Source organism: Rhinatrema bivittatum, chromosome 4 (assembly GCF_901001135.1).
Source record: "Rhinatrema bivittatum chromosome 4, aRhiBiv1.1, whole genome shotgun sequence".
Taxonomy (NCBI): domain Eukaryota; kingdom Metazoa; phylum Chordata; class Amphibia; order Gymnophiona; family Rhinatrematidae; genus Rhinatrema; species Rhinatrema bivittatum.
The window spans coordinates 166,252,490-166,273,941 of NC_042618.1; the positions used below are offsets into that span (position 1 = coordinate 166,252,490).

General features: G+C 45.4%; 1 protein-coding gene across 3 annotated transcripts in view; it reads right to left on the bottom strand.

Annotated features, from left to right (window-relative positions):
- Positions 1 to 21,452, bottom strand: part of CYTH1 (cytohesin 1) — an 86,949-nt gene that overhangs the window by 8,451 nt on the left and 57,046 nt on the right. For 2 of the 3 annotated variants that reach the window (XM_029599140.1, XM_029599141.1), the window contains exons 6-9: positions 17,225 to 17,305; positions 16,757 to 16,869; positions 5,326 to 5,474; positions 4,530 to 4,642 (exon numbers count right to left, since the gene is read on the bottom strand). In XM_029599140.1, the coding sequence (XP_029455000.1) occupies positions 4,530 to 4,642; positions 5,326 to 5,474; positions 16,757 to 16,869; positions 17,225 to 17,305 (456 nt within the window). The remainder of the gene's footprint in view (positions 1 to 4,529; positions 4,643 to 5,325; positions 5,475 to 16,756; positions 16,870 to 17,224; positions 17,306 to 21,452) is intronic. The other variant, XM_029599139.1, reaches the window with a different exon arrangement.

Below are 21,452 nucleotides of genomic sequence, written 5' to 3' on the forward strand. Positions count from 1 at the left end.
CCCAAGAACTCCAACCCCCACCAGGAGAACACCTGCCTCCTCCTGACTGCCCCTTCCCTCCCCCACAGAACTCCCACCTCCTTATTCTACCTCCCAGGCCTCCTCCACCCTACTCCTTCCAACCCTTTGAGAACACTTGATCCTTTCTCTTCCCCTATGGAATTTCCTGGCTTTGCTCCTCTTGACTCCTCCCTGATTTTTTAGGAGCAGCCATTTGGCTATTGTGTCAAAACTAATGAACTCTATTGGCCTAATGTCTGATCTCAAGCATAACATCATAAGGCTTATCAGATTCAAAATGCATTAAGCTATCTTCATTAATAGGGTATTTTCCCTACTTTCTGCAGCTTGCTTGTTTCCTGTGTTTTGGTGCTATGCCATATTAGAAAATCATGTAATAACTGCTAGATTGGGTCAGCCCAATGGTCCCTATCACCCAGCATCCTGTGTCCAAGAGCAGTTACAATGGTGCTTAAGGGAAGTGTATAAGAAACACGGGAGGTGGGGCATTAAGAGTTGTCTATCCCCTCTCAGGCCTTTCCTTTTTCTAACACTCACGGTTTAGGGTAACACCGACCTGGGATGACATCTTTGTCTGTTATTTTAAATAACCTGTGACTGATCCCCATCCCTCATAAATGTGCCATCTCTTTCTGCTCCCAGTTATACAGTTTCCCCTCCACAGCCTCCTGTGGCAGTAACTCCCACAGGCTGACTGTGTTATGTGAGGAAGTGCTGCCTGGAGTGTGTTACATCTGCCATCTGACAGTTCCATTGGGTACCCCCTAGTCACTTGGAAGTGCAGAGCAGATTCTAATGTGGAGATCCAGTCCCGTGTTACTCCCAAAAGTAAGAGATGCAGACACACAAATCTTCCCGATTAATAATTAATGGGCTTATCCTCCAGGACTGTGTCCAAACCTTTTTTAAACCCTGGTATGCAATTAACCTTGACCACAACCTCCGGAAACAAATTCCAGAGCTTAACTGTTTATGGACTGAAAAAAAAAACCCAAACACATTTAAATCTGCTACTCATTAGTTCATGGGGTGTTCCCTAGTGCTAGTACTATCTGAAAGGGTAAATAACTGTTCCACTCCACTTATGATTTTACAAACCTCTACCGCTCAGTTGTCACTTTTCCAAGCTGAAGAACCTTAAAACCTTGTTAGTCTCTCATAGGGGAAGCCATTCCCTTCCCTTCATCTTTTTTGTTGCCCTTCTCTGTACCTTCTCTATTACCACTACATCTTTTTTGAAATGGAGCGATCAGAAATGCACACAACATTCAAGGAGCAGTGGCACTATGGATCAATACAGGAACTAAGGATATTCTCTGTTTTATTCTCCATTACCCTTCAAATTATTCTTAACATTCTATTTGCTTTATGGCTGCTGCATATTTCAATATACTGTCCACAATGACAAGATCCTTTCCCTGGAAGGAGACTCCTAATATTGAATTGTGTATCAATAGATGGGATTATTTTTCCCTATGTGCATCACTTTCCACTATCTATCGACCTTTTGGGATCCTGCCAGGTACTTGTGACCTGGATTGGCCACTGTTGGAAACAGAATGCTGGGCTTGTCGGACCTTTGGCCTGATCCAGTATGGCAAGCCTTATGTTCATATATTTAGATGCCCAGTTATCTAGTCTATATTTGAAAAAACTGGAATGTATTGTGACTTGGTACAAATACAATATTGAAGAAAAAAGTCACATATATGTCTCGGTTTATCGGTTTACCCTCAGATATGGGCTGAAGTTCACTTGCCGCTTGTGTAGCGTTTATAACTTTAAGCCAGAAATTATCTGGCTGCCCATTTTCAAAGTAATCACAGGGTAACCTTTTTTTTTAAACAGTTCTCTAGTCTGGCAAAGTCTTTTTGCAGTTTCTCATCATCTGCTTGTGTTTTTGCCGCTTTTAACTATTTTATGTCCTCTACAAACCTGATCACCTCACTTGTCGTTCCATTTCCTGGGACACTCCACTAATGACCTTTCTCCAATAGAAAAACTGTCCATTTACGTCTGAAATTAGTTTTGCTGTGTACATGTATTTAATTTGTATTAATTTGCTTTTTGTAACCCACCCTGAGTTTGTTTAGTTAAGTTATAAATAAATCAGTAGGGCCACTGCCTCCTATTCCATTGGTTTTTTTTTAATTTCCTGAGGCACTTTATCAAAGGCTTTCTGAAACTCCAAATATGCTGTATATAAACTGGCTTACCTTTATCCCCGGATATATGTACATCTTCAAATAATTCTCCTAGATTGGATAAGGCATGACCTCTGCCTTGCTAAATCCACGTAGGCTCTTCGCCATCAAGCCATGTTTATCCACAATCCCGTTAATTCTGTTCTTACCAATAGCCTTCATCATTTTCCCTGTCACCAATATCAAGCTCACTGGTCTCCAGCTAGTTTGGTCACCCCCTAGAGCCCTTTTTTAAAAATTAATTTAGCAGAGATTCATCAGTGCATTGGTCTTCCTACTTGGACATTTCTCTTCCTAAACGAATGCTACTTGTAAATAATGATTTTTGTTCCAGTAAACTCTTTACTCTGATTTATTTTGGGTTACTCTGTGCCTTGTTTTGATTGGTCCCTATTTACTAAGCCTTTTCAAACAAACAGACTCCTAGCTGTACTATTTCATTTCTAATGAGCTTCCTCGTTCCCCAGGGACATTCAAAAATGGGGCTGGGTGTGAAGCCTATTGGGAGACTTGGACTTTTAAGAAGGTTGAAGTATTCCCTCATCACATGCTCCCACTGTAACTTGGCTTCATTTCCCCCCATTGCTTCTGAAGTACTCGTGCAGTGTGTGTGAGATGCGCTCTACAGACACCGACATGCGACCACCTCTGGCAGTGGAAGATTCTGTTTAATATCGAAAATACTTATGCTCACTACAGCCTAAACAACCCCCTCACATGAAAACACCCCCTCCCCCCCAGGACATCCCTGGGGACTGTGTGCACTGTGGAAAAGCAGCATGAAGCCTATTACCGCCATCACACAAGGAACAAGGAAAGGAAGACCAAGATCACCCCTAGCACCCAGCGAGTCAGCCATGAGCCGCAGTTACATACCTCCTGAAGATTTGGGCAAGTAAAAGAGGAGCCAAAGTCAGGGAAACATACAAATAAGGGAGAAAAGAAAATTAAAATCGGAAATCCAGCCTGCAACAAATGATTCTAACAGCACAGTCTGCAGGTAACCTCCATGTTTTGTACAAAAACAAGCAAATGTAAAAAACAGGTTTCTTGGCTCATCAGCCCTCCTTGGGACACTGCAAACCAGCACATGCCAAAAAAAAAAACCAAAATACAAAACATGCAACTATGCAGCTGGTGCCAAGGCAGCTCCTGAGGGTCCAGGTGAAAACTCTTCCAAAGACTGAAAGGAGTTTCTGGCTTGTTCATTCGCTTTATACATATCTGCTTTGATGCAATTTCACCACAATAACTGTGAGGACACCCTCGTTTCAGACCCTCCCCACACCAACAGTCCTGTGACACAGACTCGAACTATTCCTACCCCTGGACATGCACCTCCCATCTCTCTGACAGCTCTACAATTAAAGGAAGAGAGCCAGCCTTGAAGGCCAAGAAAGACTTTTTTTGGGATTCCAAAATGGTATTATTGCAATTTTTAAAGCAAAATCTATTGCAGTTTTGTTTTTTTTTATTGAGGATTCTGATGTCTTTTAACCATATATTTGGCCCCTCCATATCTCTCCCTTTCTGGGGGAAGAATTGATTTGGGTTTTCCTGAAACAGGGCTTAGTGGGGAGCAAACTCTCTGGTGAATTAGAGGGTACACTGCATTTTCATACCAGCTGCTAAACAAGAATCATTTCCCAATCCTGCTCCCGCCAGGCCCCAAAGCTCAGTCCAAGAAAGAAAAACACAAAAAAGGTGTCTTACAAGTCTAAAAAAAAATTATTCAGTTCTATTTCGAAAACTCAGCATAAGCTTTCTGTAAGTGGAGGGGAGGAAGAGCCGTGCACTCAGCCCTTCTGCTGTCAGGATGCATAAGGAGGGTGTAGGCAGGGGATTGGGGGGGGGGGGGGGGGGGGGGGGGGGGGGGAGGGGACAGCCAACTTAATCTGGGGAGATGGGACAAAGGAATAGGACCCTCCACAATTAGGTATCAAAGAAAAGTCAACACTGTACAGCTGACCTACCTGGCAAAGTCCCATTTTCCTCAGCAGCACATCAGCTGTGCAAAGTGTGCAGGCGGATACAAATGTCTAAAGGAAAGGGGGAGTGGATACCCATGTCTGGAGGGGAGGGGGTTGTGCGAGTAGAAACACACATCTGGAGGGGAGTTGGGAGTGCAAGTGAAAAGTGATGTCCAGAGGGGAGGAGGGAGTGAGGAGTGATAGTGGATACCCATTGACTGGGGGTTGAGGGGGGAAGACTGCAAATGCATATGTTCTCCAGTGAATCACTAAAAGACATCCCCCCCCCCTTCAAATTCCCCTGCCATGCAGAGAAATCCTGCACGTGCACTCACCAAGTTTCAGCAGCCAGCCCTCTCGGTCAGGGTTGAAAAAAGTATGTGTGAGGTCATTACCATCGTCCTCTGGGATTTTAAAAGGTTCATTTTTTATGCTGTCGTACAGATTCTGTAACACAGAAGGTAGCCTTGCTGAAATATTAAGAAAAGTGAGTGCATAGGAAGTGACCTGTCAAACATGTGCCTGCTCGTCTCCTCATGGTAGGTGTTATTATACTGCTCACAAACTCCAGAGCATATCAGCGCCTGTGCCCAACTCACCCCAGCCTGCCTCTTCTGATCTATCACTGTATCAAAATATTGTTTCATAAAAAAACAAAAAAAAAACACATTTCTTATGCGAGGGGAAACCGAATTAGAGTCTACCCAGTAGAAAGTCTCTCCAGAGACACCCAGTCCCATTCCCAAGCACCACATATGCAGAAGCAGGCCCGCTGCTCGGCACCCTAAAGAGCAATGCCGACAGTCAGTATCCATAACCTCACAGTATCCAATAAGGACTCCACAACTCTTCTATACTAACACAGTACTTTCATTACCCCTGTAAAGGGCTGTATTGTGGATGAACGAGTGGGTGGATTCCCCCCTCCACAGGGCTGTATTATGAATCAATGGTTAATTCTGTAGTATTTTATTGGGGATGAAGAGGTATACTGTGAATGGGGGAACTGCAAGGGTCAGCGTCTCCATTATGGTGCACACTGACCCTTTGCTGGTTGTGTTCTGTCACTTATGAATGATATCCCTTCCCTAATAATTGCAAGGAGGGGGGCGAGAATGGCCCTTACTAACCCGCAACAGATCCTCAGGCAGGTCTCCTCCCACGTTAATTCCTCGGTTCATGGCGATGAATCTCTCCACGCTTGGCTTGTCTTTGACGTTGGGGTTATGAAGACTGGTGTTCAGCATGATAATGGCGAAGGAGAGAACGTAGCAAGTGTCTGCAAGAAAACAAGGTGAGGAGCTCTTGACATGGCCTTAGGAAGGTGGTGTGCAGAGCTCCTGATGTGGCCTATGGGAGGGGGAGTTCTGTGTGGCTCTCGGTACCTGGGGTGGGAGTGGAGGGCGAAGGAGAAGGAATAAACAAAGTGTGTGTTCATCCTCATGCCTCATCCTCACAACCAGACACCCATTCCCTCATCATCAGAAAAATCAATTAACTGCAAAGGAGATTATACCATGTTTTGTTTCAAGGGTCCTGTGGATATAACCATCTTCATCCCAATTCCAGCCCTCCCTGCCCTTAGTTTCTTAGTACAGGTTCTGTGCTTCTGATATCTGGCCCCAGTCCAAGGGACTACATGCTGATCAGTGTTCACCTAGCCCTGCTGCTGACAGATACATGGCATACAAGACCATAAGAAATGCCATGCTGAGACAGACCAATGGTTCATCAAGCCCGTCCGGGGCACTGAGAAGTGCCTGGAGGATACAAATGGGGAGATCCCCAAGTCTTCCTGGCTAATTATTTTAATGAACCTGTCCCCCAGGAGCTTGACTGGACCTTTTTCTTAAAAACACAGCTACCTTACTGGATGACTACATTCTCTGCCAAAAAATTCTACAGTTTAATTGTGCGGCAACTGGAAAAAAAACACACTTTCTAGAATTTGTTTTAAATCTGCTACCAATTTCATGGAGTGTCCCCTAGTCTTGGTACTATCTGGAATAATAACATATCCCTATTTACCTATTCCACCCCACTCAGGATTTTATAAAGTCTGTCATATCCCCTCTTTTCTTCATTAGGCAGCTGTTCTATCCCCTTTACCATTTTTGTCGCCCTTCTCTGTACCTTTTCTAGTAGAGACCTTTAAAGCCTCACGACTGCTCCTTTTAGTGACCTTCTAAATTGATATCCTTGTTTTATCACAGTCTCCCTTTTTAAAGTTAAATGGCATAGACAGATACATGGAACTTGCTTGGCATCTGTTTCTGGACGATGATGGTTCAATAAAATATTAAATAAAAAAATGGCATAAATAGAATACAAAATGGATTATCCACTAGAACCGTATTCTCACATCAGTTGAAGGTGGCCATTCCCATAACTAACTTGTGACTTTGCCACTTATGAGTTAGAGACCCTTCTCCTCATTCATTCATTCAATAAGAGTACAACTTTTATGCGCTGGATAATTCTAAAATGAGTCATTCTTTGCCATGATTTTGTTGTTATAATGTATCTGACTGTTGCATTGGAGAAATTACTTACCTGATAATTTCGTTTTCCTTAGTGTAGACAGATGGACTCAGGACCAGTGGGTATTCTGCTCTTCTGCTAGCACATGAGATGGAGTCAGATTTCAAAGCTGACGACACTCTAGATATACCCCTGCAGTAACCTCAGCTCCTCAGTATTCTCTTCGAAAAGCCATTGTGGATATATCTTTGCTTAAATAATTTGATTAAAATTAATTAAAACTTGAACTGGTTCAACTAATTTCCAAACTGGAGACCGCCAGTGCACTCAACCAATTAATGCCGACACCGGACAAACTGTGGGCGTCTTGAACTAGGGGTAGGCCACGGCTTACCCGTATTTGCTTAGTCTCGAGGTTTGCTATCCGTGGTTCTCCTTTTCTGGGGCAGCCATGGGCGGGATGCTGAGTCCATCTGTCTTCACTAAGGAAAACGAATTATTAGGTAAGTAATTTCTCCATTTCCTAGCGTGTAGCCAGATGGACTCAGGACCAGTGGGATATACAAAAGCTACTCCTGGACAGGGTGGGAGGCTGCCCGTGGCCCACTTAGTATCGCCCTTGTGAAGGCTGCGTCTTCTCAGGCTTGAACATCCAGGCGGTAGAACCTAGAGAAGGTGTGTATGGAGGATCACGCTGCTGCCCAACAGATCTCAGCGGGTGACAGTAGCTTGGTTTCTGCCCAAGAAACTGCCTGTGCCCTCGTAGAATGAGCCTTAACCTGTAGTGGTAAGGGCTTCCCTGCCTCTATGTAGGCTGCCTTGATTACTTCCTTGATCCAGCAGGCTATGGTCACCTGCGAGGCCGCTTCTCTTTTTTCTTCCCGCTGTGAAGAATGAACCAAGCGATCCGTTTTGCACACCGGTTCTGATCTTTCCAGGTACCGCACTAGGAGTCTGCCGACATTTAGATGGTGAAGAAGGCGAGAGTCTTCCAAGTCCTTATGTTCATCCAGAGATGGTAGTGAGATGGTTTGGTTTAAGTGGAACTCGGAAACCACTTTCGGTACAAAGGAGAGGACAGTGCGCAGCTGTATGGTTCCAGGAGCGAACCTAAGGAACGGTTCCCGACAGGATAATGCCTGTAGTTCAGAGATGCGACGAGCTGAACATATTGCCACCAGGAATACCGTCTTCAATGTTAAGAGGCGTAGTGACAGACCACGTGTTGGTCTGAAGGAAGCCCTAGCTAGGAAATCTAATACTCAATTGAGATTCCATAGAGGCACCGACCACTTTAAGGATGGTCGGAGTTGTTTAACTCCTTTCAGGAAGTGGGACAAATCTGGATGGGTTGATAACCGGATACTGTCGACTTCGGCTCTGAAGCAGGACAGTGCGGCTACTTGGACCTTGAGGGAGTTGAGTGACAACCCCTTCTTCATACCGTCCTGTAGGAACTCCAGAATCATGGGAATCTTGGCTGTCCACGGGAGTTTCCCCGCAGTCCTCACTTCAGGCTTCGCATACTCTCCAGATCCATATGCACGACAGGGATGTGGAGAACTTGCGGGCTCGGAGCAGGGTGTCAATCACGGCCTTTGAGTAACCACACTTCTTCAGGCGAATCCTCTCCAGGACCAGACCGTAAGAGAGAATTGAGAAAGATCTTCGTGGAGAATCGGGCCCTGCCGGAGAAGGTACCTGTGAGGAGGTAGGCACAGAAGGTTCCCAGCAAGGAGTCTTTGGATGTCTGTGTATCATGGTCATCTTGGCCAATCCAGGGCCACTAGTAGAACTAATCCCCTGTGATGTTCTATCTTGCGGATGACCTTGCCCAGTAGTGGTCATGGGGGGGGGGGGGGGGGGAAGGCGTACATTAAGTCTTCCTCTGGCTGAGTCTGGATGAAAGCGTCGATCCTATGGGAGTGTGGCTCTCGTCTGCAGCTGAAGAACCTGGGGACTTGGGCACTGAGACGGGTGGCCAGTAGATCCATGGCTGGGAGGCCCCAGCGATTTACTATCAGTTGGAAGGCTGTGGTCGACAGCATCCATTCTCCCAGGTCCAGGCTCTCTCTGCTGAGGAAGTCTGCTGAGATGTTGTCTTTTCCTGCAATGTGGGAGGCCGAGATCCCTTGTAGGTTTATCTCCAGAGACACCTCCTGGATCCTCCGTAGCGGTTGATGTAAGCAACCGTTGCCGCGTTGTCAGACATTACTCTAATTGCTTTGTCTCGTAATCTGTGGCTGAATCGCAGGTACGCTAGACTGACTGCTCGAGCTTCCAGGCGGTTCCATTCCGCCTCTTCCTTGTTCCATTGTCCCTGGGCCATCAGTTCCTGACAGTGGACTCCCCAACCTCGCAGGCTCACATCCGTGGTGAGCAAGGTCTAGTTCGGTGGGGATAGGCTTACTTCTCTGCTTAGGTGGTCTTCCTGTAGCCACCACTGGAGATGAGAATGTACCGTTGCTGGTAGCTGGAGTCGAATTGAGTAGTCCTGGGACAGTGGGTTCCATCGTGACAGTAAGGAGCGCTGGAGCAGTTACATATGGGCCCTTGCCCACGGCACAAACTCCAGGGTTGATGCCATGAGGCCAAGGACTTGAAGATAGTCCCATACCTTGGGGCATGCATTGGTCATCAGTCGTTGTAATTGTTCCATCAGTTTCCTTCTCCTCGGAGGAGGGAGGAAGACTTTGTTCTATTTGGTATTGAAATGGGCCCCCAGGTACTCTAGAGATTGAGAGAGCTGCAGACTGCTCTTGCCTGTGTTCACGACCCAACCAATTTCCTGCAGTAGGTTCTTGACTCTGCTGGTCACCTGCCGGCTCTCTTCCGAAGACTTTGCCCTGATCAGCCAGTCGTCCAGGTAAGGGTGTACCAAGATCCCTTTCCTTCCTCAGTGTTGCCGCCATGATCACCATGATTTTGGTGAAAGTTCTGGGGGTGGTTGCTAGGCCGAAGGGTAGTGCTCAGAACTGGTAATGGTGGCCCAGTATCGCAAACCACAGGAAGTGCTGGTGATCCTGATAGACTGGGATGTGAAGGTAGGCTTTGGAAAGGTCCAGGGAGGTTAGAACTTTCCTGGTTCTACTGCCATTATTACAGAGCGAAGAGTTTCCATGCAGAAGTCTAGCACTCGCAGATGATGGTTGACGTTCTTGAGATCCAAGATGGGCCAGAATGATCCTTCCTTCTTGGGAACGATAAAATAGATGGAATAGCGCCCCGTATTTTGTTGGGGTATGGGAACTGGAGTTATTGCCTTCAGACTGAGTAGCCTTGTTAGAGTGGTTTCTACTGCCAGCCTCTTGGTGTGGGAGTGGCAGGGTGACATCATAAATTTGTCTCGAGGGATGCTGCAGAACTCCAGAGTAATCTTCTTGAATGATGTTTAGGACCCATTTGTCTGACATCATCTCGACCCATTTTTGGTAGAAGAGGGCAAGTCGATCCCCTATCTCCTCTTCCTGTGGATGGGTCGGCCCATTCTCATTGTGAAGCACGGCTGGAGCCTGCCCCCGGGCCTGCTCCCCTCTTGGTCTGTCTGTTCTGAAAGGGCTGGGACCTTCCGGAGGGACGAGGTGCCTGGAACTGCGAGTTCCTGTAGGGTCTAAAGCGCTGCAAGCCTCTGCCCTTGGTTCTTCTGGGGGAGGGACGCTGAGATCTTTTACTCCTATCTTCTGGTAGCCGAGGCACTGGGGATTCGCCCCATTTGCTGGCTAATTTCTCCAATTTGCTTCCGAACAAGAGAGATCCTTTAAAGGGCATTCTTGTGAGATTTGCTGTAGATGTCGCATCCACAGACCAATTCCATAGCTTAGTTGTCTTCTGGCTGCCACAACCGAGGCAACGCCCCTGGCTGAGGTGCGCACCAGGTCTGAGCTTGCGTCCATCAGGAAGGCTGCTGCAGGTTCCATCGTCTCAATGATATATGTTCCGGAGTTATTTGCCTCCCTCGAGAGAAGCAAGCAGGAATGTGCCACCAGTGTGCAGCAGGAAGCAATCTGCAGTGTCATTGCTGTTGAGTCAAATGCCTGCTTAAGGATGGATTCCAATCATCTGTCCTGAGTATCCTTCAATGCAGCCCCTCCCTCAACGAGAATCGTTGTTCGCTTTGAGATGGCACAGACCATAGCATCCATTTTCGGGAAACGCAGGCGTTCCTTGGTTGCTGGCTCTAGAAGGCATAGAGCTTCCAAGGCCCGACGCCCTTTGAAGCTGGACTCCGGAGCCTCCCAGTCCAGGTCAATTAGCTCCTGGATGGCTTCCATCATTGGAAAGTAGCATGAGGCCTTACTAGGGGACACCAAGATGGGGGTGTTCTTCTTTGGTTCCGCCATAGGGTCCGTGCCTAGAATACCCAGCGTCTTCAGAGTCTGAGAAACAAGGGCTGGTAATTCGTCCTTGTGGAAGAAGTGAAGCATAGTTCAGTATGGTTCCATTCCTGGAGGGATTTCTCCTTCTTCCAAGGGGGGAGTCACCCTCAACTGAGGTGTTTGGGTCCCTGTCAGGGAAGTTCTTGGTTAGGCGAGGCATGTCTCGAGGCATCTGAGCAGAGCTGGAAGGATCTTGTGCTTCCGGCAGGGGTTGAGCCCGGGGCACAGCCGGGGCTGATTGTGCCTGAACAAAGGCTTACAGGCCTTGGAAAAATTCCAACCAGGAGAAGGTCCCTTGGTCCATGTTAATCCCAGGGGGAGTCGGAGTAGGGGCCCCAGAGGTGCCCTCCTGTGGGGAAGCCATCTCGGAGATGCATAGATCCGGGGAGCTATCATCAGTAGTTCCGGAACCATCTCCCAACAGTAAGGGACCAGGCTTTGGTTCCCCCTGGGTTTCTTCCCAATGTTGACACAGGAAGGACTCCAATTCAGGCTGCGCGGCTCTTATGTGGCAGGCTGTACAAAGAGAGTGCCTTCTGGCCTTCTTGGGTGCCGGTGCCACTGTCTCTATATGTTTACGCGTGTGCGGTTGTAAACATGGCTGTACGTATAGTTATGCGCATGGGTGCACTCAGTTGTGCGTGCCGCTGTGCGCACCATTGTGCACACAGCTCTGCGTGCATCTGCATTGGACGCGGGCAAATTAGGCACATCGGCCGCCCGGCCTGCCCCACGCTTGCCGCTGGTCGAGAAGGGAAGATGGCGCCAATGACCCCTGCATGTAAGATGGTGCCCCCCGAGGGTCTCCACATGTGTGGATCCTTGCACCGGATCGGGGCCTAGCTCAACCAAGGCTGCTCAACCTGATTGGTGCTCCCTTTTAACCAAGCCAGAGAAGAATTTGGTATGGCAATCCAAGCTCTGGAGACCGTAGACCTGAATTTAAAGATTTTTTCTTACCTGGTCTTGGCGCTTACCGATTGTGTGCCAGATGGTCTCCAGCTGCGGGGGGATAGGGAATTACCTTCACAACTGCGCTCAGTTCTGCACCCGCTGCCTTTCAGCCACACTGGGGGCTAAGTCCACACCGGGAACCGGCTACCGGACCAAGGCACACCTCTGAGGGATATCGGAGATCACCCTCAGGAATTCTCGACTGGGAGCGGGACCCTTAGGTATCACCACAGGAGAGCGGGGCTCGATCTTCTTTAAAGGTAAATTTTGTTTCTTCTTTGCTGTAATTCTTAACACTATTCTAGTGTGTGGGATAGTGTCTGCATCTGCTAGGAGACGGAGAGATACTGAAGAGCTGAGGTTACTGCAGGGGTATATCTAGAGTGACGTCAGCTTTGAAATCTGACTCTGTCTCCCATCTGCTAGCAGAAGAGCACAAAACCCACTGGTCCTAAGTCCATCTGGCTACATGCTAAGAAATATCCAGCTTATTGCAAACCGTTTTGAGCTGAATGTTTTGTTTGAGAAAGGTGGTATATAATTTCAGTTTTATTAAGAGATCAAATACCCATCAACACTGATGGGATTTAACAGTTCAAATACACTGTGACAGCCCTGGGGGGGGGGGGTGACAGGGCAGGAGGGGATAGTCTGGAAATCGCCCCTCAGCTATTCTCTCTCTCTCTCCCTTTCAGCCCTTGTTCCAAACTTCCTGCCATTGCCACCAACCTGGACACTAGTCATCCAGCAACCAGCACCTTAGGGTCAGCTTATTTACTGTGGCCAACATTGCCAGAAACCATCCATGCTACTGATCAGCATCTTGAGGGATGAGACATGTGGACCTTCCCTCTCAACCCCAGCCCATCAGTTTATATATACAGAATGCTCCAGGGACGGCTCAAGGCAATCTGCTGCTTCCCCCTAGGTCCCCCTCCAAAGTTAAAAGCATGGGACAAACCATCAATAGGGCCAAGGGGTGGGGGAGTCCCCTTGGAGTCTGACCCTTTCAATGATATGAAATGCTACAGAAGGAGGAAAAGAGGGGTCAGAGTTCCCAGAAGAGTGGCAGATAATAATAATATTTCCAGGAAGCTGGCAACCCTGCCACACTCCCAGGAACCCTATGACTTACCTCCCACACTCCCCCAGCATTTTCCCCGTGTGTTTGGTAGAGTCTCAATTGGTGCAAGGGTAATAGGCACCCTAGACAAACTTTACTGCTTTGTGACCCCTTCCTCTCAGCCCTCACCATACATAATTAAAAATTTTGCATTTATAATAACAGATTTTACATGAAAAAACATTCATAGTCTCAAAGGTAAAAATATCACATGTATATTATTTTTGCATGCATTGTTATGGTATCAACCAGAAAAAACTGCAAAAAAAGACATTTTGAACCCATACGGTATTAGATCTATTGTAAAGTGCGTTTGATGAGGGCTTGTTCCTCAAAAAGCCATATGTAAACTAAATTACAATTACAATTTAGTACACCTCACATTCCAAAACAGCACTAAATGCCAGCACTCAAACAGTAACAGCCCTACCTATGAAAAGGCAACATTGCAAATATTAAAACAGGCCCTAAAATATCAATACACCTCCTGTTAGGAAAACAGTACAAGACAGTCCGCCATACAACGTTCAGAAAGAAACTTAAAACCTGGCTTTTCAGCCAAGTTTTTCCAGGATCATAAACCCCCTACTCACATCCAGCCTGTTCATTCCTCTACCTTCTCCCACTTTCTGAGCCCATTAAGACTACTTGGTGGCAGGCTGGATCCTTACTGTATTCTCTTCGGTAACACATTGACTATTACTCACTCCAGATGCGTTTCCCATTTATTTCCCAATATTATTATGCATTTCCTCATGTAGTTAATTGTATTTTCTAATGCATTGCTTTCCCACATCCCAGTTCTGTATCCCTTGTTCCATGTACCGCCTCCAGGTGAACTCGTTATCAGTTTAAATGTAAACCGATGTGATTTGTATGTTATACAGGAACACCGGTATATAAAAATTAAAAATAATAATATTGATCTCTGCACAGAAACAACATGCTAGCAGAATACCTCACCTTGATCACACATGCAGAACACAGACAGACCCTCACCAAATACAGAATAAAAACACTAAGTAGCAAATAGACTGGGCATGCAAGAGGCTTATATGTAAAGACTAGCTAGGTGAATGAGATAATAAATGCTGCCAGAATGTTTAAGATTGGTGAAGTCACAATGGTAACTTGCTTATGTTGATGGAGTGGTATTGTGGGAGTTATTGATCGTACAATATCTGTACCCTTCCTATGCGATTATCTTGTACACCTGTAAACCTTTGTTGCGATCATGGTGATATTTCTGTTTCATGCCTGATTGTTGTGTTATTTGTCTGCAAGCTTAAATAAAAGTTTTAAAAAAATGTAAATATAGAAACATGCAGAGAAAAACTGAACTGGAGAACACAAGAAGCCAGACTGTATGCAAAGCAACAATAGAAAAACAAAAAAAAAAAAAAATCAAACCTCAAAATAATAATAAAACACAAAATATAATACATTAATCATAATAGTAAAACTATAGAAAGAAGAAATATTTCAAACATAGTTGACAAACAGAACATCGTTCAAAAATTAAACTCAAAAAAGGTTTTAAAAAGTTTTCAAAAACCAATAAAATATTTCAAAACAGACACATCAAACAATTTAAACTAATAAGAAAAAAAAAATTCCCCACACTCCCTATCTGGGATCTTTTCCAGCCACCCTGAGATTGTAATGGATTGGGAGAGGGGGTGCACAAATCTTATCCTCTCTTTCACTCACACACACACACACACGCGCTCTCTCTCACACACACACAAGACTATTTCACCATCCTGGTAAGGTGGATGGTAGTATAGATATTCTCACTGCTAGACTTTTCTCTATCTCACATGGGATTTGATCCATAAGGATTCCATGGTGCATTTTGTTTCCTGCAGGACTTCTATCCTGCTTAACTCTATGCCATCCTTTACACATATATAGTGCTACCCTCCACCAATCTGGTCTGCCCTCATTTCAATACATTTGTACCATAGCATCACAGCATCTCATTAGTTATCCTCCTTCCACCAGGTCTTCAAATGCTTACTTCTATATCTTCATTTAATACCATAAATTCTAACACCCTAATCTTATTTTTTAGACTTCTGGCATTTGGATATAGACACATAAATGTATTCTATTTGCTCCTATTCAGAACTCACTCATTAGCAATAGATTCAGGTAATTTGGAATTATTCATATTTATCTGCTCTTCATTTAAATCCATCTGAACTACTTTGACTTTTTCCACATCCTTTCTATCAGCAAACTGTAACAAGAGGAAAGTTTAGAGTATCTTTAGAAGATATTTCCCTCCAAACCATGAACTACTATCTCCTTTCCTCTGTGGCTGAGTTTAAAAGCTGCTGTAGCTCCTTTTTAATTAATTGTTAGTGTGAGCAGTCAGTTCCACCCCGGTTAAGACACAGCCCATCCCACTGAAATAGGCTTCTCCTTCCTCCCCTGCATCATTGTCTCAAATCAAATATGGAGGCTCTGGATCTCCGCTTGCCTCTGGGGTTCTGTGCACAGAACTGTTGCATTCTCAGAAATGCTCACTCTGGAGGTTCTAGATTTTAATTTCCTACCTAGAAGCATAAATTTGGCCTCCAAAACCTCTTTCCTGCCCCTATGTCAATGGTATCCACATATGCCACTCCAGCACTCTCAAAATCCTAAGTGATTGACGTATGGAGGGTTGGGGAAGATTAAAATGGAAAATTAACCACACAAATATGAGCATTGGTATTGTTAAAGCTTTTATGTTCTATACTGCATTCCATGGCTAATAAAACATTTAACTGAAAAAAAATCCTAAGTGATGCTTGAAGTCGGCTATCTTGGCACCACACAGGTAAATTGCTACGCATAGCCACTAGCATCCAGTTATCGATATTCCTAATTTTATATGACCAACTATAACTGCAGTCCTAACTCTTCCTTCCTGGACACACAACCATGGAAACAAATTCTTACTACAAGAGAATAATGCATCACCTGGAAGGCAGGCCCCAACAATAGGACTGCTTCCTGTCACTCCAAGGTGATTCTCTCTTTTTTTTCTGATTGTCTTGCTCCTCTAAAGCAGCACAGGGGCTGCAGAGAGGAGGTGGGATTGCTCTACTATGTCTTTGAAGGTCTCCTCTATATACTTCTTTCTGCCTCAGTTCTTCCAAGACTGCCACTCTAGCCTCCAGAGATAGGACTCGTTCACAGAGCTAGAAGCTCTGACTTAAAGAGCTTATTAAAAAAAAAAGGAAGCTCTTTGCTCTAGATGCACACACACACACACATGATCTTTCCCCAACAGGCAGATATAATCGTACATATGTCACTTGGTGCAAAAGAGAAGATAGCCCCTCTATCCCACTGCCGACTGCATCGTTCTATTATTAAAGGATGTGGGGAATGCTAAACAAAGTTTAAGTTCCTTGAAATGCTAGGAATTTATTATCAGGGATTTAATACAATAACTAGTTCTCAGGTGTTTAATATTGTTTACCTTTAAAAGCTTATTGCCTAATCCCCTGGGCCTCCACCCCTTGTAGCCTATTTTTTTTTTACAGTAGCCCAATATTCAGCAGTTCACAAGATCTCTCTGCATGTGGGTAGCATTCAGTGAGTGCTACACAGAATTATCACAGTGCCGTGTACCTGTGGACTGAAAGACGCCTGGATTACACTGACAGTACCGCTGTGCGAATGCCTCCATCATCCGATCTATTTTCTGAGCCTCTCCTGGCAGTCGGAAGCTCCAAAGGAACTGCCTGGGGGGAGAAAAATAGGATACAGCCCCTCCCCAGTCAGAATGCGAAGAGATAGTAGAAGGAAAATGTTAGTACAAGAGCTTGGCTTTCACCTTGCAGAAAACACAGCAAGACTGAGGCCATCTGGTCTCCCCAAGGTAGTGGTGTATGCTGCACCAGGAAAAAAATATCCCTCTCTCCAAAAGGAATGGTTTATGCACACTCACCAGCTGCAACAGGTAAGACCACCATCTGCTCCCCCCCCCGCCCCCTCCCTGGACACAAACGGCATTAACCTGCATCCAGTGCAGTGCCAGCATCAGGATACAAAGCCCTTCAACTCCCCCACCCATGGAGAGACGTAACCTGCACTCACCGTAGTGCCTGCACCAGGTTCAGATCCATAAACTCATGCAATTCTACAAAGGCATGAAGTACCTGGATATTAAATTCATCTCTGCAAAAAGAAACAGACAAGAGTTCAAGCATAAAGGACAGATCAAGGCTCCCTGGGACTACCAGGGAAAGGGGGGATGGGTGGGTGGACATTTGCTTCCCCTGAAGCTCTGAGAAATGCGGGAGAGGAGTGGGGAGGGTGAGAACCTCTCATACCTGCATATACACCTGGAATACATGCTTTTCATTTGTGCTAATTACGATACCCTTATTTACCCACAAAGACATTAATTGGGAAATCAATATTCAAAGCATTCGTTCCAGCTAACATTTATTTAGAGTTAGCTGGACAGAAACACGGCATTTTTAAAAAAAGTCTCTCTTCATTCACAATCTAAACTTTTGCCAGCTAAGTCATTACTGGGCTAAAATTTAGGTGGATTAAAAAAAAACAAACCCAAAAACAAGAGAGTGGGGAAATTTTGGGGGCATGGCTAATGTTTAGCTGATATTCATCACCAGCTGGAAAAAGTTATCTGGCTAAACCTGGTCAGGAACATTGCAGTCCTAAAGTTAGCTGTATAATTTAACAACCCAAAAAAAAAAAATCCCCCCCAAACTCCGTACACCCTCATCATCTTTTAAAATTGTAGCGCAGGCCGAGCACACCTCCCTCCGCACATTCCCCTCCCCCAATATCTTAAACAATTCTTGAGTCCAAGCAGCACTCATTCCCCTCACCACCCTTTCTCTCCTACCTTTAGAGAGGCCAATCCCCATTCAGTATTGGGCTCTCCGAACAGGGATTGGTTGTTTCACCCCTCAGTAAAATGAATAAATTAATATTAAGTGCAGGTAGCTGTGAGAGCTATCGGTACTTAATATTCAGCAGAGTGGGAGGAACTAAGAGCCTCTCCTCCTCCTGCTTTGCTTTGGAGGTCACTTGAGGGTTTGCAGGAGTGGTGATAAGGATTTTTAGTCACAATTTTTTAAAGGTAAGGATATGCTAATGAGGGGGGGGGGGGAGTGTGGATCAGTGTCAGTGTCACTCGGCCCAACAATGTAGGGGAAAAAAAAAGGAGAGGTAGTAAAGACCTACAAGAGCCTTCACGCTGCAGCTGAGTAAGAGGAGCTTGTACTGTATGTGAAAGCCATTGTGGTGGCTTGAGGAGTTATATACAGTAGATGTAGCGACTTTAGTGAAATATAAGTTGTGTAGCTGAATTTTGGACAGATTGAAGTGAACAGAGATAGTTTACTAGGAGACCTGTGAGGAGCAGGTTGCAGTAGTCTAAACGGGAGGTGATGAAAGAGTGGATAAAAGTTCCGGTAATGTGTTCAGAAAGGAAGAGACAGATTTTAGGGATGCACAGAGAAAGAAACGACATTTTTGCAGAGTTTTGAATGTGTGGAGAGAGAGAGAGAGAGAGAGAGAGAGAGAGAGAAGAGAGAGAAGTTGAATATGACCATAAGGTTATGGGCTGAGGGAACTGGGAAGATGACAGTGTTATCCACAGATATAGAGAAAGGGAGAAGATAAAGAGGTTTATCTTGGCCATGTTGTATTTAAGGTGGTAATGGGATATCCAGGCGGTGGTGTCAGCCAAGCAGGCTGAGATTTGGAACTGAATTACTGATTAAATTTCTGGTGTAGAAAGGAGATATGGGAATCATCCATATATGGATGGCACTGAATGCCATGGGAGGAGATCAGAGCACCAAAGGAATTAGTATAAAGAGACAAGAGAAGGGGGCCCAGGATATGCCCTGAGGCACACCAATTCATAGGGGATGGTGGCAGAGGAGAATTCACTGGAGTACAAACTAAAAGTGCAATGGAAGAGGTAAGAAACAAGATAGAATGGCATCTTGAAATCCAATTAAGGACAGAGCATCACGGAGTAGATAGTGTCAGTGTCAAAAACAGTGCTGGGTTCCATGTTAGGAGTCACCATCCCAGAAAAGGGCCTCAGACCTTGTGGATTATATCTTGCACTCTTCAATTTTGAGTGCAATAGCGATCAAAAAGGCAAACAGAATATTAGGAATTATTTGGAAAGAAAGAGAACAAAACTGAGAATATCATAATGCCCTTATCCTGAGTATTGTGTGCAGTTCTGGTCACCCAATCTCATAAAAGATATAGCGAACATGGAAAAGGTATAGAGAAGGGTGACAAAAATGATAAAGGGGATTGAAAAACTCCCTTATAGAAAAAGGCAACGGTTAAATAGAGAAAGGTTATTTATCCTTTCAAACACTATGACTAGAGAACACTTCATGAAACTAGCAACTGGCAGATTTAAAACAGATCATAGGAAGTGTTTTTTTCACTTGGTGAACAATCAAGTGATGTGATTTGTTTCCATAGGATGTGGTCAAGGTAACTAATATAGTGGGGTCCAAAAGAGGATTGTATAAGTTCCTGAAGGAAAAGTCCATTAATGGTTATTAGCCAGGTAGATTTGGGAAAGCCAGCGTTTATCCTTGGGAGTGATATACAAAAAAACATCAGCTACTGGGGATCTGACTGGTATTTATGACCCATATTGGCCACTGTTGGAGACAGAATGCTGGGCTCGATGGACCTTGGTTTGACCCAGCTTGGACTTCTTGTGATCTTACGTTGCAGCAGAAAGTGATAGACTGAGAATGTGACAGATAGCAGGGATGACTACAGGGGGAAAAAAAACTGAGGAGCTAGGTACGAATTTGGAGAAAGAGAGAAAATGGGCAGTTTCTGCAACTGTGATTCAGAAAAGGAGGAGAGGATAGCAGTGGCCAGAGGAAGGGGAGAGGAATGCAGTGGGTGAGAGGGAAGGAGGCAATGATAGAAATAATCAGGTTAAAAACTCAAGACTAATTTTTTTAATCTAGTCATAGAAGTAATCAGCCATAGTCTGGGCAGAGAGAGAAGGGGGGCATAGGAATTGAGTGTGACAAACAGACGGCAAGCCAGCCTGTCAGATGGCATAGTAGACTTGCTTGGCAAGTGAAATAGCAGAGAGAAAGGAGGTCAGAAGGAATCTGAAATGCATGAAGTTAATATAGGCATGGGATTTTAGCCAGCGATTCTGTGCAGATCGGACACAGGTATACAGGAAGCAAACAGAGGTTTTGTGCACCTTGTAGGACAGGTAAGGGGAGGGGCAAGAATGTCTAAAACAGAGGAGAGTAGTGTTATGAGAATAAAATGCCTCATCAACTGACTCAAACAATGAAATGAAGGAGAGTAAAGATGAGACAGCAGAGAAGAGGATACAAGGGTCGATAGCCTGGGCAGGCCCAGATTTAGGCATGGACAACACAGCCAACTGCCTATGGCGACAAATACCCAGGCTAAAGAGGAGCCTGCTTCTACTTGCTTTGGGACCTTGTGCCGGCACAGCTTCAAATGGGCACCACTACAGCACTCTGCCTATGGGTGCCAAAATCTTAAATCCGGCCCTGAGCCTGGAGATTCCTGGAGGTGTTGATGGTGACTGGACGAGGCTGTGGGGGAGGGTGGAGTCGTAGGAAAGTTATCAGAGGATGGTTTGAGAGGGGACGAACTAAGGTGGAGAAGTCAGAAACAGCAGTTGGATGAAAGAAGTGACCACGCTGGCAGCTAGGGGCAGTAGAGTAGAATTGAAGGTCAAATGAGGAGGTTAAGGAAAGGAATTTTGAAGCATAAAAGAGTCGGAGGGATCGTCAATGTGGAAGTTAAAGTCCCAAGAATAAGGAAAGGGAAAGATGGTTCAAGGAAGAAGGAAAGCCATGAGTCAAAAGTTGGAGAGAAAGGAGGAGGGAGATTTATTGGTTGAAAGGGGGAAATCGATAACCAACGGCTATTCAGAGAATCTGTGAGGTGAACAGGCAGATGGAGTGGGCTTCAAAGGAAGAAAAGGAGTGGGAATGAGGTGGAAGAAGAGGCCAAAACCTACAGGAGGGGGGGAGAGCAGAAGTCCACCAGCACTACAGTGGCCCTACTGCGTGAGGTGTATGGGAGAAACGATAACCTCCAGCACGACAGGGGGCAGCAACTGAAGCAGCGTCCACAGGGGAAAGCCCAATCTCAGTCTGAGCAAGAAGATGAAGAGTATGAGAGATAAAGGGGTCATTAATGTACGCAAGAATGGCAGAATTACAGAAACTATCATGAATAAGGGGGGCTCTTGCTGTGCTCCGCACTCTGGACGCACATATCACACTGACGGAGGGCCAAACAG